The following is a 19051-nucleotide window of genomic DNA, read 5'->3' as shown; positions in this document are numbered from 1 at the left end:
AGCATTCAGCATCTTCATTCAGAACATGAATGTGCCAAACATCAGTCAACAGAAAGCATCTAGTGTCTAAGAAACAGTTACTACAGGTGTCCTTAGGAAGTAATGTAAACACTACCTTTTCCTAGAAAGGCTGCATTTACACTGCAGGAACAGTCTCTGCACCAAAATCCACTACAGTAAGTTGCAGTAGCTCTGGTGTTTAGAGTGTTTCTTTAGGTTCTGTACATATCCAGAAAAATCTATGTGATCACATTTGAAAGTCAATGCAGCACATACAATCAAACGCTTAACATTTGAAGTAGCTGAGCAGTTTTATTTTGGTTATAGCAACATGTTTTTGGTCAGTATGCTTCTTTTAAATTAAATAAGAATTGTTTCAAAATACATACCTTTTAAAGCCTTTGTATTTATATTTTGAACATTCTTCTTGAACTTGAAGAGCTAGTTCACGAGTCGGAGCAAGCACTAGCATGCCAGGCCCACCACGCTGATCTCCAGTACTAAAAACAAAAACACAATGCAAGGACATTATTGCAAACATTTCTTATGAATAGTAATGTACTTAAACTAAAATGAATAGGGAGGGGGAGAGAATAAATTAAATCACAAAGTGCCTAAGCAATAAACCAGTGGCTACATTAAGAAGGACGTTTGAATCACTAGGTCAGTAGAATTACAGAAGAGTAAGGCAACTTTAACTTTGAAAAAACAGCAAATTATGACTTCCTTTAATGGGAAACAAAAATGCCCATCAAGAGGTAAGGTTTCCTGACAAGTATTGACTATCATCAAAATGTTTCTCAGTAGTGATTCATTTCTTATATTTATTAAAATAAATGGTAAAAAAAATAAAATTAAAAAACACACACACACACACACACACACACACACACACACACATAAGAAGAACTATTTTGGTATACTTGACACTGTATGTAATTTGAGATAACTTTTTGCAAAAGCTTTAAACAGTTTTTATAATAAAATAAGGAATACATATTTCTATATTTTACCATGGCTGAAGATCCAGGTGAATAAAACCTGGAAGTAAGTATGCCAAGGTTTTGCCTGTGCCCGTCTGGGCGATGCCAATAAGGTCTGTTCCCTGCAGTATAATTGGCCAAGCCTGGGACTGTAGGGAAAAAATAAATAAATACAAAAAAAACCATGACACGCATTTCAATATATTGATATACAACAAACAGATGAGTAAATAAATAGGCTTATAGAATACCTGAATCGGGGTAGGTTTTTTAAACCCAGCAACTTTTAACGCACTCATCACTTCAGGAAATGGACTGAAAGCATCTTCAAAGTCCGAGACCGGATTTGGAATGGATCGCTGTTCGTTTTCATTTAAGTCAGTGCACATTATGTTATTATTTTCTTTTCTGTGTAGAGAACACAAAATGAAACCTCAGCTACAAGAAGTATTTTAGATGATTGGCTCACACAGAGAGCTACACATAGTTTTCCAAGAAAGATAACAAAATAGAGCTCTATTTACACTAAATCAGCAAAAGTACATTAGAGTAAATAATCCTCGAAAAGTACTTGCATTTATTCAGTTATAAAAGATTTTGTATCATGTAGAAACACAAAATTTAGGTATACATCATAGCCAGAAAATGCATATTTTCAGACCCAAACATGTTGAACTGACATGTATCCAAATCTCAAAATAGAACTATATTCTAGTAGGGAAAAAAAAAAAAAGAAAAAGGGGTGTGACTTCTTTATGTATCATTAAGAATTAAAATCTTACCCAATTGACACTTTTCAGATCACTTTCTCCTAATGTTCCCTGTCTTACGAGGTAAAAACGCCATTCACATGGAGGGGGAGAGTAGGGATCGACCGATTATCGGTTTTACCGATATTCGTTATTTTCGGCATCGGCCAATAAAGATACCGATATTGCTGATAATACATACCAGGACCGCCGGGCCCATTATAAGCCCGGCGGTCCAGGTAGGGCCCGCAGCAAGCTGTTACTTACCTTCCCAGCAGCTCCCATGTCAAATCTCGCGAGTCCCGCGGTTGCAGAGCGCTGCCACGGGTTACCATGGCAACGCTTCGCACGGCAGTAAGGGCCCCGAGATTTGACATGGAAGCTGAAGGGAGCTGCTGCGGGCCCTCCCACTGCTCAGTACATGCCACCGGACAACCAGGGAATGCCATATCCCCCCTCCCTGGCCAGGTAACAAGCAGGGAGGGGGGGGGGAGGGTCAAAAAAACAAAAACAAAAAAAAACATATAAATAATACAATTTAAAATAGATAATCCCCCCACACCCCCATTTTACACAAATTACATCTCATCAAAAACATACACACACTCTGCATTTTATACACTCCCACTCTACACATTATATACACACACACTATACAAACACACACACTGCATTCATTAGACACACACACTTTACAAACACACAGTTTGTGTAGTGTGTGTATATAATGAATGCACACTGCATTCATTATAAACACACACACACAAACACGCTGCATTCATTATATACATACACACTACAAACACATTCATTATACACACACACACACAAAAAAAACAAACATACTGCATTCATTATACACACACACACTACATTCACACACTATACACACACACACATTACATTCATTATATATACACACACATACTACACAAACACTCACTGCATTCACTATACACACTACACAAACACACCCTGCATTCATTATATACACACACACACTACACAAATACACACTGCATCCACTACACAAACACACACAGCTCCCCTCTCTAAACACACTGCATCCACTACATGTGGCATGTTTATTTTGTGCATTTACCTTTAGAAATAGTTAATTTTTTCCAAATGGTAAATGTACAGAATATCGGCAACTTATCGGCTATCCAAATGGTAAACGTACAGAATATCGGCAAGTTATCGGCTATCGGCCTGAAAGTTGACAGATTATCAGTATCGGCTATAAAAAAAAAAAATCAATATCGGTCGATCCCTAGGGGAGAGATCGGACTTATTTAAAAATCACTATAAACAAGAGAAGCACTCTGATAAATCTAAAATCACCTTTGATAAAAGGTATATGGATTCTAATTATTTTTAAGAAAAGCAATAATGTGGTTTTAGAGTGACAGGAAGCAATGCTTACTTTAAATAGTTTAGAGTAGTGCAACCTATTAAAAGTTGTTTAAACAAACAATGCAAATCTTCAGAGGTTTGAAAACTAGCACATGATTAATAAATAGGAAGGAAAATTAATAGAATCATTGCTATTAGTCGTAAGAGTTGGTGAATTGAGCTCAAAATGCTATTAAATAAATCAATAAAACGTATTCTTATTTCATATATTTAGAGGACTATGAGAGACTGAGCAAGGAAATGTGTTTCCCTACTGATCGATTAACATGATAATTTTAAAATTACCTCCACTTAAGGACTTCATCTTTGGACATAGCTGAAATTTTCTTGGATTCCACATAGAAATTTTTTTTAATTTGCGGAACATCTAAAAGAAGAGCATAAGACTAAATTATGCAATGCAAAATGTACATAAAAGAATAAAGAAAGCAGTTACCAATAACTTCTATATTTACATTTAGTTACTAATTGTATTCTGTTTCTGACTATGTTACAAGAATGTAGGAGGTTTACCAGCCCACTTTGTGGCTTCATATATCGCCGCTTGTTTAAGAGCAAAAGCCCAGTCAATTTTAGCAGTCGGTTTCTCTGTCGCACGTGGAGGAGTGGTGCTCTCTGTGGAATCAGGGATTTCACTGTACTCATAAACAGCTTCTATTAAAAAGAAAGAAGGATGCATAAATAAATTACATTTACCATATTTGTCAAAAAAAAAAAAAAGATCTTTTCTATAATATCAATTTTACTCACAAGCTTACAATTATAGAATTAATTGCTTTTAGACCATGAATATTTGTATTCTCCGCTCCACAGAATAATTTGGATATTATCTTGATGCAGTTTGAGGATAACAGAAACCTCTTGTATAAGGGACAGGCTAAGGCAATAACAAAGATTTGTAATGGCAGATAAAGAGACACTGAGAGATTGACCATTTCTGCTCTCGTAAGATGGCCTGAGGGGAGAGGATAAGCAAAAGCAAGACGCTGCCTAAAAGCAGAAATAGATTAAATTTTACAGCTAACACATATTAAGAGTCATGGGTGGGAGGTAGAGGAGATAAAGGTTTTTTGGTTCACAGGGGTTTCAAGACCAAACCAGTGCAGTAGTAATGAGGCATTTGTACAGCCTTTCTGATCAGCACAGCTGCTTCACAATGACAAATAATTTACAGACACTGAAAATTCCATACACAAAAGTTCAAATCAAGGGGGGAGGGGCCCGACCGCCAAGCTGACCGGTCGCAGGCTGGAGAGGCTTCCCTTAAGATTTGGCCTACATTGGCGAAAATACCAAGTACCAAGCCTAACTCGGAGTCAAGACATTACCTCTTGTGTCCAAGCAGTTGCCGGTGCCACTGCGGTCCTCGGGATTGGGAGTTTTGAGGACCCAGTTGGATGACGCGGGGCTTCGGCCTATGTGAGTGTAGAGCGGGGTGGACGGCCGCTGTTCTGTCTTGGAGCTGCCGCGCAACGACCCTGTGAAGTATCTTGCGGGTCCTGCTACCCGAACCGGGGAGGTTACCCTGGTCCTCACTGGAGGGAACCACCGCCTAACACCAGCCCTCCATCAAGCCTGCTTGGCACTGTGCACCCCACGCATTGGCGCCAACGCGACCGAAGAGGACCGCACCCATGCCTACCTACAGATATGATGGCTTACACACTCTGATATAACTGTAGCAGATATCACCTGACTGTGCTATAGTTCTCTCGTATCACAAATTGAAAAACGCAGAAACAGCATAAGTATATGTAGCTACGCACACTCATGTTTGCTGTCACATTCAGTACAAACGACAACTAAGTCAGTTACCATAGCACAATTACTACACAACAGTGTTTCACTTACCCACTGACTTATTAGGTTATTGTTTTTTCGCCTGTCATTAGATTATAAAAACGTGCTATTTCTATGACTGCCACACTTATAATATCCTGTACGTGTTTTACAACGCTTGATAATGCGGTTGTGGCATACAAAGCTTGAATGTTAACACCTGCACAATAAAAATAAAGGAGTTCAAATCAATTCCTCATTGCCACCCAAAAATTAGAATACATGTTTAAAATCGAATGAGGCAAAAATTTTATTCTTTGTTGAAATGATTTGCATATGCCTACCCAGAATCATTTGCAGTAGTCACATCATTGCAAATGTAAGATTTCTGTGGGAAAAGCAAGCCTTATGGCTTGACTGGTGTATAGTTATGTGTTTAAGAATGCATTGAGATAATTATTATTTTATTTATACAGCCCCATCAAATTCTGCAACGCTTTACAATGGGTGGACGAACAGACATGTAGTTGTAACCAGACAAGTTGGACACACAGGAACAGAGGGGTTGAGGGCCCTGCTCAATGAGCTTACATGCTAGAGGGAGTGGAGTAAAATGACACAAAAAGGTAAAGGATAGTATTAGACTAGTGACAGTTGCAGAAGAGGAATCAGTCGGGAGCTATTAACAGTTTAATTGATACGCTTTTATGAAGAAGTGTGTTTTTAATGATTTTTTGAAGGAGTGGAGACTGGGTGAGCATCTAATGGAGGAGGGAAGCGAGCTCCACAGGAACGGTGCAGCCCTCGAGAAATCTTGAAGGCGAGCATCAGAGGTGGGAACATGGACAGAAGATAAACGTAAGTCTTCAGCAGATCGTAAGGGCCTAGACGGGACATACTTATGTATAAGGGAGGATAGATAGGTGGGAGCAGTATTATTATTAGTATAACACACAAAGTATAAAGTACACACACACACACACTCAAAAGCTTGCATACCCTGGCAGACATTGTGAAATGTTGGCATTGATTTCGAAAATATGACTGATCATGCAAAAACAATGTATTTTATTTAAGGATCGTGATCATATGAAGCTATTTATTATCACATAGTTGTTTGGCTCATTTTTAAATTATAATGATAACAGAAATCACCCAAATGGCCCTGATAAAAAAGTTTACATACCCTTAAATGTTTGGCCTTGTTACAGACACGTTACAATGGCAGTTAAAGGTTCATTTCCCACACCTGTGGCATTTTAAATTACAATTAATGCCCGTGTATAATGAGTAAATTAGTTTGTTTGGTCTCACGTGGATGCACTGAGCAGGTTAAATACTGAACCATGGGGAGCAGAAAAGAACGGTCAAAAGACCTGCGTAACAATGTTCCTGATGAAAGTCCTGGTGTGGACTGAAAAGTCTAAATGATGTAACCCGAGTGTTATTAACAAAGACACATTTTTCTGATTAAGAAGTCCAGAGTGTGCCTTTCTTCGTAGATATTTATGTAAACTTGGCTGAAGGAGCACTGTGGCACATACTTCACAAATGTGGGTGCAGGATCATGAAATATATATATAATTTTTTTTTTAAATGTATGAACACATTTACTAACCTTTTCCTGAACTTTTGACAAGATCATTTATCAATTCCTTTGCTTTATCTTGCTGACCCCTTGTGCCAAATAATTTGACCTCAGAGTCATAGTTATCATTTACAATCTAAAATAAGAATCATAATGAGATTTACAGTATTAAAACCATGGAAATTAACCTTTATTTTGTCAATTTAATAAAGAAGTATTTATACAAACACATATGAACATTTTAAATATTAGTATATGATACATACATTAACACAAAGAATACAGCCTAGAGAAATTAGGAAATTTTATTTTTGTTAGCTTTGTATTCTGTGAAGTCGGTAAAATGGTAACCCCCATGTACAGGTTTTATGGTGTCTTGTAAAGTTACAGGGTTTAAGATAGTGCTTGTGAATTAAATTCTTGGGACTTTCTGCCTGATTCGTCAGGCACGCCCTCAAATTGTATTGTCAAAAAAATAACCACATAATTATGTTAAAGGATCACTATAGGGTCAGGAACACAAACATGTATTCCTGATCCTATAGTGTTTAACACCACCATCTAGCCCCCCTGGGCCCCTCATGCCTCCATAAATATAGTAAAAATCTTACTGTATTCAAGCCAGAAGCTGTAAATCTGCATGCTGTTAGACTCAGAAAAACAAGCAGTCTGCTGACATGTGGTAGCCTGATCCAATCACAGTGCTTCCCCCCGAGGATTGGCTGAGACTGACAAAGAGGCAGATCAGGGGCAGAGCCAACATGATTCAAACACAGCCCTGGCCAATCAGCATCTCCTCATAGAGATTAATTGAATCAATGAATCTCTGTGAGGAAAGTTCAGTGTCTGCATGCAGAGGGAGGAAATATTGAATCACAGGATGCTGTGCACAGTGCTGCCCTGTGCTCTGCTGACAGCAGATGTGAGTGGATAGAGGCATACTATGCCTCCATCAACTCCGAAGTCCCCCTGGTTCACTCTGAGTGACTGCAACTGGAGGTGTTCCTAGCTTTCAATGTAAACACTGTATTTTCTCGGAAAATGCAGGGTTTACATGAGAAAGGCTGCAGGGAGCTATAGTTCTCACCTGAACAACCTCATTAAGCTGAAGTTGTTCAGGTCACTATAGTGTCCCTTTTTTTTTTTTTTTTTACATACAGTGCACTCACGGCCTTCCTTAGAAAAGGTTTCCTTTTTTCAAACATATAGATCGACGTTCCAGTCCACTCAGGGACTTTCCTCAGGATAAAATATTTTATCCCGAGGAAAGTCCCTGAGTGGACTGGAACGTCGATCTATATGTTTAAATAAAGTAAACAAACACAGAAAATAGGTGAAATGGCGCTATACAAATATGTACATAAAATCCCAGAGCGTCAAACAAACCAACCCGTGTTTTTGTCACCAAAAAACCACTTACATGTACAGAATTGGATAAAAAGAAAGGAGGTTTTGCGCACACAATGGACGTATAGTAAATTCTGAAAGATAAACAACTTTCATAGGGCAATATATAAAGTCCCAATAATAATAAAAAGAGTAATATGAAGCACTCACTCTTTGAAGACACATAAAGTATTTCCAGTAAAGTGCTCTTGTGCAGATTGGTCCCACCATCAGATTTCGTCTGGATATAATCAGGAACCAGGATAAGTTGAAAGTAAAATACTTTATTCACAATAAAAGATAAAAAAACAGCTAGCACAACGCGTTTCGACCACTCTCTTGCTCTTCCTCAGGTGCAATGATAATACATCAGACAATTTCTGTTTATATACTGCATATTTGGTTAGAAAATTAATTAGAAAACACATACATATAATCACAAAAACCCCACCCTCTATGTCCATATATGGTAATTCCGGTGCACTTGCCCTCCCAAAATGGTGTCCTTTCATCCTCCATGCTGTGAGGAATGACCTCCTCATCATGGCCGTGCGTTCCAAATACTTCTTTTGCCGATAAGTCATTTCCGTCTGCTACTTTCAGCATAGAGATTCCCTTGTCCTTTAGTATGCAGCATTTGCAGAATGACGCGCATCCGGCGTCACTTCCGTTCCGTTCGGATTCATAGGGAAGTTGGGAGGATCAGATAACAGTCTCTTTTAAAAGTCCCAAAACTATAGAAATCCAACTTTTATTAACTTTTTTATCATCTATAACTAAGAAACAGTATTCAGTTTGTTCCTTTATTTCCTGTGAATCAAAAAATGTTATTTATTTATTACAATGTCCCTGTGGTCTACAATATGTAGGAAAAACGTCAAGGTTGTTAAAAATCCGTGTGAGTAAACATATTAGGAATATAAAAAAAGGTTTCCTTAATCACAGTGTGTCTAAGCATTTTCTAGAAGTCCATCAGTCAAATCCAAAAGACTTAGAATTTATGGCTATTCAAAAAGTCTCAAATAACTGGAGAGGAGGGAATAGTGCTTTAAACCTTAGTAAAAAGGAAAGCTCCTGGATCTTTGACATGCAAACGTTACATCCCAGGGGTTTACATTTAGATTTTGACATTGGTCCTATTTTATGAAGCTGTTGTACAAACTTTTTATAACCTAATATGACCATTTTTTATTGCTATTTTTTATAGACATAATTTTTGAAAAATATTTTTAGCATATGTTTCTAATATTATTTATGGGTTTATAGGTATTCTCTTACTAAAATATTCTTATTTTGTTCTCCCTTCTATAACCTCTCTCTCCCCCTATCTCCAATTTTTATTGAGCTAAAAGTTGGATTTCTATAGTTTTGGGACTTTTAAAAGAGACTGTTATCTGATCCTCCCCACTTCCCTATGAATCCGAACGGAACGGAAGTGACGCTGGATGCGCGTCATTCTGAAAATGCTGCATACTAAAGGACAAGGGAATCTCTATGCTGAAAGTAGCAGACGGAAATGACGTATCGGCAGAAGAACCGGAAGTCACGTGTGCGCACGGAAGTATTTGGAACGCACGGCCATGATGAGGAGGTCATTCCTCACAGCGTGGAGGATGAAAGGACACCATTTTGGGAGGGCAAGTGCACCGGAATTACCATATATGGGCATAGAGGGTGGGGTTTTTGTGATTATATGTATGTGTTTTCTAATTAATTAATTTTCTAACCAAATATGCAGTAAATAAACAGAAATTGTCTGATGTATTATCATTGCACCTGAGGAAGACCAAGAGAGTGGTCGAAACGCGTTGTGCTAGCTGTTTTTTTATCTTTTATTGTGAATAAATTATTTTACTTTCAACTTATCCTGGTTCCTGATTATATCCAGACGAAATCTGATGGTGGGACCAATCTGCACAAGAGCACTTTACTGGAAATACTTTATGTGTCTTCAAAGTAGAGAGCCGACTTATATGGCTCTCTAAAGTGTGAGTGCTTCATATTACTCTTTTTATTATTATTGGGACTTTATATATTGCCCTATGAAAGTTGTTTATCTTTCAGAATTTACTATACGTCCATTGTGTGCGCAAAACCTCCTTTCTTTTTATCCAATTCTTTAAATAAAGTAAACTTTTTCTAAGGAAGACCGTGAGTGCAGTGTATGTAAAATATAAAAAAATATATATATATTTATATATTTTATGCAATTATTTTTATTTATATATATATATATATATATATATATATATATATATATATATATATATATATATATATATATATAATGACATTCTAAGTGTATAAAATTTATTATTGCAATTATACGTATTTAGAGATATATAGATAGATATATCTATCTCTCTCCATTTTAATACAAAATATATGTAATTATATTAATGTTAACACACAAAGTATAAAGTTACATACACACACATTATATATATATATATAAATAAATATGTATATACAGTATAAATTATTTTATTGAGTGCAATAATCTTTTTTTCTTTTCATTTCCCACCAGCAGGGGGACTGTCTGACAGTCCAGGAAGATCTGCAGGCAGCTATTTTGGCATGTAACCGCTCTTTGAGAGCGATCACATGGCCCCCAGGGGCCTTATTTGCAGTGGGAGGTCTGTAATGCAGTCCTCCAGAAGCAGATTGACAGGAAGGTAAGTTTCCCGGTCACTCCAGGGCTCAAAGTTGTCAAGACGTTTTATGCCGCCGCAACGGCTTTAAAGCCCATTTAATGCGGGACGGCATAGAATGCCAAAGTGGCGTTAAAAAGTTAAAGGGAATCCCCTGCTCTAGGGTCAGTAACCACATGACGCTGCCTGATTGCATCCAGTCTACGTCCGACACGATTTATTCAGGGGAATCTCCAAACTCTCCCTTTCCCCGCAGGGTAACCCTCTCCACAACGAAATCCTGGGCTGAACCCAATACTGCCTAAAAAGACTAACCTGACACAACCTGCTGAACACCCTCTAGCCCTTTAAAATAATATATATGCAGCACAGACTAAGCTCCGACACCTCACTAGGTAGTGCCCATGGGAACAAAGCTCACCTTACCTTACCTGACCTATCATTTGTATTGCTACAAACGTATGAGAACCCTGACAAACAACTTACTGTAACAGTTAACTCTTCATGTTATTCTTAAAAGTTAACCCCCCCCCCCAAAAAAAGAGTGCAATGTTAGTACAAGCCATAACTAGAAAATCTATACTGTATCTATGTAATTTTACTCTGTCTCCTTCAGCATGTACATTAATTCTTGCACTGCAAAAATAAAGAATAATAAAAAAAAAAAGTTAAAGGGAAACTCCAGTGCCAGGAAAACAATCCGTTTTCCTGGCACTGCAGGTTCCCTCTCCCTCCCACCCCCCAACCCCCGGTTGCTGAAGGGGTGATAACCCCTTCAGTCACTTACCTGAGGCAGCGACAATGTCCCTTGTCGCTGCTTCCTACTCCGCCGCCGCTCCTCCTGACTGTGTCGGCCGGTGGGCGAGACTGATCCCGCCCACCGGCCGGGGAGATCTAATGCGCATGCGCGGCATTCGCATTAGCGCTCTCCATAGGAAAGCATTGAAAATGCATTTCAATGCTTTCCTATGGGGAAATGAGCGACGCTGGAGGTCCTCACATAGTGTGAGGACGTCCAGCGACGCTCTAGCACAGGTTTCCTGTGCTAGGAACCAGGAAGTGCCCTCTAGTGGCTGTCTAGTAGATAGCCACTAAAGGTGGAGTTAACCCTGCAAGGTAATTATTGCAGTTTATAAAAAAACTGCAATAATTACACTTGCATGGTTGAGAGTAGTGGGAGTTGGCACCCAGACCACTCCAATGGGCAGAAGTGGTCTGGGTGCCTGGAGTGTCCCTTTAATACAATAATAAATAACACTTACTTTTATCCTTGCACCAGATAACTCTTCAAGTTCCTTTATTTTAGCTCCTCCACGTCCTAAAAATGAACAAGGGAATCAAATATTATACAGAAAGGGGAAATAGTTTCAATTAAAGTGACACAGTAACGGACTTATCACATTTAAGTGGATATAGTGTCACTGTTAAACCGATGTAATGCTAAATGAAAGACCCCAGTAGCCCATCCCCTCTGTGCTGCTTGGGCTAATGAGTAAGCACTCACGGGAAGGGAGATTTATTTTCACCTTGCAGACGTAATTTATGCACAAAAGTGCAGGTGGTATGGTGAGAGCAAACTATATACACCAAATATAAAACAGATAAGATGAATAAAACAGGCAATGTTACCATATATCTTTGGCTTGTTTACATGTCCTAAAAACATAAAATAAAGAGCATAGTACAGCCCGTATATAATAATACAAATAAATATAGGTATAAAATTGCCCACTCACGTGGTGCTGAGCCGTTTGAAGTGGCTCAGACTAGAAGCGCCTTGTAAAGTATTCCTGGAGATCAAATGCTATGAAGCAAATCAGATTGTTTACTGTGGAAATTTCCTTATGTAGTATGAATAAAAATCAAATAGGAAGATACAGGAACAAAAAAAACTTTATTTGCATATAACTAGCATAAAAATGGAATCTCCCAAAACGCGTTTCAACCGATAATGGTCTTTATCGGCACTTTGATTAAATTAATTCCAAAGAACTTTCCCACGCTGTGTAAAATGACAGAGCACTCTGATTGGTGGGCTTGAAATCCATCCAATCACAGTGCTCTGTGTCATTTTACACAGCGTGGGAAAGTTCTTTGGAATTTTCCCACGCTGTGTAAAATTACAAAGAGCACTCTGATTGGCTTAAACCAACCAATCAGAGTGTTCTTAGTTAAATTGCAGGGCTGGGCCCCCCCCCCCCTGCAGAGCTCAGTCTGCGACCCCTCCATGGGTGAAGATGGATTAATTTTTTCTAGCGTCGGGTTCAGGATTTTTTTTTTGCGCTCAGGTTTTTTATTTTATTTTAAGTTCGACGCGTATGATGGCTTTTTATTCAGCCTTTTTTGGGGCTGAAAAATGAAGATTTTAGAAAAAAGAAGACGTCAAATGGTAAGTTTAATTTTTTGTTTACAGGTTAGTTATTTTATTCCCACTCACTATTTTTTAGGGTGAGGGGGGTAGGTAGGGGATAGTTTTAGTTGGGGGGGGGGGGGGGGGGAGGTGACTAGCGGCTTGGGACCCCTAGTCACCTTGATTGAGGGGGGGGGGGGGGGATTTTTATTCAGGGGTGAGGGGGCCCCCTCCCGCCAGGCTCAAGAGGGGTTAAACTATTACCTTTCTCCAGCGCCGGGCTCCCTCGGCGTTGGGGATTCTCCTCCCTCTTCCGACGTCAACCACGAATGCGCATGCGAAAATCACAGTGAGAAGCGCGGAAGCTCCTATAGCGGCTGTCAATGAGACAGCCACTAGAGGCTATGTTTACAGCTGCAGGGTTAACCCTAGATGGACCTGGTACCCAGACCACTTCATTGAGCTGAAGTGGTCTGGGTGCCTATAGTGGTCCTTTAAGCTAGCTATACTTGTAATTCGACTACTGTGGCCTTAAATTTGAGAAGAAAATAAACTATGTAGACCGACTGGGGGATCCTGGCCATGTACAGACAGACCGCCCGACTGGGGGATCCTGGCCATGTACAGACAGACCGCCCGACTGGGGGATCCTGGCCATGTACAGACAGACCGCCCGACTGGGGGATCCTGGCCATGTACAGACAGACCGCCCGACTGGGGGATCCTGGCCATGTACAGACAGACCGCCCGACTGGGGGATCCTGGCCATGTACAGACAGACCGCCCGACTGGGGGATCCTGGCCATGTACAGACAGACCGCCCGACTGGGGGATCCTGGCCATGTACAGACAGACCGCCCGACTGGGGGATCCTGGCCATGTACAGACAGACCGCCCGACTGGGGGATCCTGGCCATGTACAGACAGACCGCCCGACTGGGGGATCCTGGCCATGTACAGACAGACCGCCCGACTGGGGGATCCTGGCCATGTACAGACAGACCGCCCGACTGGGGGATCCTGGCCATGCACAGACAGACCGCCCGACTGGGGGATCCTGGCCATGCACAGACAGACCGCCCGACTGGGGGATCCTGGCCATGCACAGACAGACCGCCCGACTGGGGGATCCTGGCCATGCACAGACAGACCGCCCGACTGGGGGATCCTGGCCATGCACAGACAGACCGCCCGACTGGGGGATCCTGGCTATGCACAGACTGCCTGACTGACTGATCCTGGCTATGCACAGACTGCCTGACTGACGGATCCTGGCTATGCACAGACTGCCTGACTGGGGGATCCTGGCTATGCACAGACAGACCGCCCGACTGGGGGATCCTGGCTATGCACAGACTGACTGACTGGGGGATCCTGGCTATGCACAGACTGACTGACTGGGGGATCCTGGCTATGCACAGACTGACTGACTGGGGGATCCTGGCTATGCACAGACTGACTGACTGGGGGATCCTGGCTATGCACAGACTGACTGACTGGGGGATCCTGGCTATGCACAGACTGACTGACTGGGGGATCCTGGCTATGCACAGACTGACTGACTGGGGGATCCTGGCTATGCACAGACTGACTGACTGGGGGATCCTGGCTATGCACAGACTGACTGACTGACTGGGGGATCCTGGCTATGCACAGACTGACTGACTGACTGGGGGATCCTGGCTATGCACAGACTGACTGACTGACTGGGGGATCCTGGCTATGCACAGACTGACTGACTGGGGGATCCTGGCTATGCACAGACTGACTGACTGGGGGATCCTGGCTATGCACAGACAGACTGACTGGGGGATCCTGGCTATGCACAGACAGACTGACTGGGGGATCCTGGCTATGCACAGACAGACTGACTGGGGGATCCTGGCTATGCACAGACAGACTGACTGGGGGATCCTGGCTATGCACAGACAGACTGACTGGGGGATCCTGGCTATGCACAGACTGACCGACTGGGGGATCCTGGCTATGCACAGACTGACCGACTGGGGGATCCTGGCTATGCACAGACTGACCGACTGGGGGATCCTGGCTATGCACAGACTGACCGACTGGGGGATCCTGGCTATGCACAGACTGACCGACTGGGGGATCCTGGCTATGCACAGACTGACCGACTGGGGGATCCTGGCTATGCACAGACTGACCGACTGGGGGATCCTGGCTATGCACAGACAGACTGACTGGGGGATCCTGGCTATGCACAGACAGACTGACTGGGGGATCCTGGCTATGCACAGACTGACCGACTGGGGGATCCTGGCTATGCACAGACTGACACTTACCTATGACCATGCCGACCAGCGAGCTGTCCAGGCGGAAACACACCGGCGTGCTGCCGCCCTGCTTCCAGGTCTCTCTGTTCCTGGGCGGATCGCCATTCCCCCTGGATCCTTCCTCTGCCCAGCGGCCTCGGCCCTGCCCTACGCTCCAACCTCTTCCATTGCCGACTCCCTGTCGGTAGGAGCGCGGCCTGCTAACGGGAGGTGGTACCCAAGGCTCACTCTCTTCCTCCCAGTCAGACATGGTGACGACGTTCACTGACTGGCACAGCACGTTCCCACTGCCAGTATCAGAGCGGGCGGGTCACGTGATGGCGGCGGGCTCTGATTGGTCGCTGTTTCCCGCCTATGCAGAGTATTCTTAGCATTGAGACTGCTCCCTGCAGGGGGTGTGAATAGTGCAGAGGGGAGAGCTCCTGACCCGGGAGCTACATATTACTATTATTAGTAGTAGTAGTACATATCATAATTCATAATCACTTCATCTTGTTATCATACCTTTCAATTAAAGGATCACTCTAAGTACAATAACCACTACAGTTTCCTAGGGCAAGGCTGTCCAACTTTACTAAGGGCCAAGTTAAAAAACAAGGTTTATCCGAGGGCCTCATGCAGTTTTAAATTAATTATTAAATACTACCTCATTATGTCATATCTTAGTAGTTATTAAGTCTGCTTTTATAGGTGTAGCAGCCATAGGAGATAAAAATCTGTTTAGTAATGAGCAACTGTGAATTTGGAGATAATGGCTCAAAGCTGTTCTGGCATCCCATGTAAAAACTGGGTCTGTAGTGTCTACAAGGGATACAGTGTGTGAGTGGTGCAGTGTGTGCGCAGACATCCCAACATGCAAAAACTCATTTAGGAGATAGCTTCACAAGCTACTGCGCCCATTTCCCCCCCACACACACACAGCCAGACATGTCAGTGTCGAAGTGCATTTTGTAATTCTTTTTTATTTGGACACTGCCATGGCCCTGCAGACACTAACTAAACCGAAAACTGGAGAACGAGAGGGCGACTATAAAGTCCACCTACCGAGAATTATGATAGGTTAGTTAGCACAAAATCCTCAGTTTTCTCAGTTAGGCAGGCTTTACAGATGTGGTGAGAGAATGACACAGCACACGTCCTGATTGGACTCTCTTTGTGAAAGAGAGACCAATCAGGATGTGCACTGCGTCACTCTGTCACCACGTCTGTCACTCGCTCTCGTGTTTTCTCCAGAGCCAGCATCTTCCTGGAGTCACAGACGTGGCAGATACTGACCCATAATCATGGAAGGGGCACTGGTAGAGTGGTAGTGGGTTGTAGTGGGGTGATATGGGCTGTAATTGAGGAGTTTCGGCTGTTGATGGGGGGCAGTGGCTAAAGTGGGGGGTATGGGCTGTAATTGGGGATTTAGGAAATGTAGTGAGGGACAAGGGCTGTAGTAAATGGATTGAGGCTGAAGTAGGTGGATGGCTGCAATTGTAGTGGGGAGGAAATGGGACTGTGGTGGAGGGTAAGGACTGTTATCAGGGAATAGGGGCTGTAGTTGGGGTATGGGGTGTAAAAGAGGGGTTAAGGGCTGTAGTAGGGGATAAGAGGCTGCAATTATGGTGAAAGTACTGTAGTGGGATATAGGTGTTGAAATTGCGGGGATGGTACTATAGTGGGGAACAGAGGCTGCAATTGGGGGGGGGGGGGTTACTTACTTTCTCAAGTGGTATGCCATTATCTGCAGTGTCTACTCTGCTCGCGCCCTCTGCAAACTGTTGTCTAGCCAGGTAGGTATGGTGTCACATCTTAGGTGCAGCCGCACTGTCCGTTCCCTAGTCCCTTTGCAATCTCCAGGCAGGGTAATGTGTGGCGGCATGTTTGCTCAGCTTGCTTCTACACCCATTCCATCCAGGTCTCTTCCACCCCCCCTTTCATCCATATTTCTCAGGTATTTCTTCGGGCTGCCAGGTATTTCTCAGAAGTATTTATCAGGTATTTGAGGATGCCTAGTCGGTTCCGGTATTGCAGTAATATCGGCAATACAAATGTCAGTCTCAGTATAAACTGAGATTAGATGCACTGATCCGCGGCGGAGCAGCTCTGCCCAGAGAGTCCAGGCAGCAGCTCCCAGCCTGCAGAGGCAGCCAACAGCTCAGGTAAGTGAGGGATGGGGGAAAGGCTGCAGGGAGACACAGACACTAAGGGACACAGAGACACTAGGGGGCACTGGGACACCTGGGGACACTGACACTAGGGGAAACTGTGAGAGATGGAGACGGTGAGAGTCATAGGGACACTTGGTGACACTGAGACACTAGGGGGCACTTGGAGACCTGGGGACACTAGGGGGCACTTGGAGACCTGGGGACACAGACACTAGGGGAAACTGTGAGACTTGGGGAGAGTGAGACATTGGGACACTGGGAGACATGGGGACACTGAGACACTGGAGAACATGGGGACCCTGAGACACTAGGGACACAGTGGGCCCCATGTCTCCCAGTGGCTCCTAATCACCCAGTGGCCCCATGTCTCCCATCCAGTGTCCTTAGTGTCTCGGTGTCCCCATGTCTCCCAGTGTCCCTGGTGTCTCTCAGTGTCCCTAGTTTCTGTGTCCCTAGTCTCCCAGAGTCCTCTAGTCTCTGTGTCCCCATGAATCTCAGTGTCCCCATGTCTATAAGTGTCCCCTTTTGTCCTAGTGACATGGGGACACTGGGAGACATGGTGACACAAACTCTAAGGGACACTGGGAGACATGAGGATACACACACTAGGGGACACTGGGCGACATGGGGACACTAAGACACTAGGGGGCACTGAGAGACATGGGGATACTGGGGGAAACAGCGACACTGGGCGACTTTGAGACCTGGGAGACATGGGGCACTCCCAGTGTCCCCATGTCTCCCAGTCAGTGTCCCTAGTATCTCAGTGTCCCCATGTCACCCAGTGCACTCACTGTGATAGATTTAAGCAGATTTGTTGGACACCGCAATGTTTCGACCTGCCTTTATCAAGTTTTCAGTGTCCTCTATGTATCACAGTGTCCCCTATGTATCACAGTGTCTCAGTGCCCCATGTCTCCTAGTGTCCGTAGTGTCTCAGTGTCCTCTAGTCTCCCAGAGTCCCCTATTCTCCCAGTGTCCCCATGTCTCACAGTGCCCCCAAGTGTCTCAGTGTCCCCTAGTAAAAAAGAAAAAAATCTCAGGCACTCACTGTGATAGATTTAAGCAAGTTTATTGGACACCACAACATTTTGACCTGTACTCAGGTATTTATCAAGTCTCCAGTGCCCCCTGTATATCAGTGTCTCAGTGCCCCATATCTCCCAGTGTCCAGTTGTGTCTCAAAGTCACCCAGTGTCCACATGTCTCTATGTCTTCCAATGTCTCAGTATCCCAAGGTCTCCCAGTGTTACCGAGTATCTCAGTGTCCCGATGTCTCCAAGTTTCCCAATGTCTCTCAATGTCCCCTAGTGTCCTAGTGAAATGGGGACACTGGGAGACATGGGGACACAGACATGCCCCCTTTCGGGTATGTTCGCCCCTTTTGGCAATTCTTGTTATGTGATTTGCGTCAGTGGCCCACCCTTTTATCCCGTCCATAGACTTCCTGCTTTACTGGACACTGCTGTTAATGGGTATGGATTTACTTGAAAGATGAATGCGTGAGATTAGCATAGGGTATGTGTTTTCTCATAGCTGCATCCTATGAGTTTCCCTCCAGCACCATCTCCATAAGATACATGACGCTTGGGAGTTAAGATTTTGTAATTAGTCGATAAGATTAATTGTCCATCATAATTGTCAGCACCAGGCCCACTGGGCTCTTAATCTGGCCCTGGTCTGGGTGCCTATAGTGGTCCTT

General features: G+C 43.2%; 1 protein-coding gene across 1 annotated transcript in view; it reads right to left on the bottom strand.

Annotated features, from left to right (window-relative positions):
* The window catches only part of LOC134586242 (probable ATP-dependent RNA helicase DDX43), a 56116-nt gene extending 40670 nt beyond the window's left edge, over positions 1-15446 (bottom strand). Inside the window, exons 1-8 of the mRNA XM_063441735.1 lie at positions 15206-15446; positions 11815-11870; positions 6546-6651; positions 3662-3802; positions 3434-3515; positions 1235-1391; positions 1014-1132; positions 390-500 (exon numbers count right to left, since the gene is read on the bottom strand). Coding sequence (XP_063297805.1) covers positions 390-500; positions 1014-1132; positions 1235-1391; positions 3434-3515; positions 3662-3802; positions 6546-6651; positions 11815-11870; positions 15206-15446 — 1013 coding nt within the window. The remainder of the gene's footprint in view (positions 1-389; positions 501-1013; positions 1133-1234; positions 1392-3433; positions 3516-3661; positions 3803-6545; positions 6652-11814; positions 11871-15205) is intronic.
* Between the last annotated feature and the right edge of the window lie 3605 nt (positions 15447-19051).

The sequence above is a fragment of the Pelobates fuscus genome, chromosome 2 (genome assembly GCF_036172605.1).
Source record: "Pelobates fuscus isolate aPelFus1 chromosome 2, aPelFus1.pri, whole genome shotgun sequence".
In the NCBI taxonomy this organism is placed as follows: Eukaryota; Metazoa; Chordata; class Amphibia; order Anura; family Pelobatidae; genus Pelobates; species Pelobates fuscus.
This window is presented reverse-complemented; position numbering and strand designations above follow the sequence as displayed.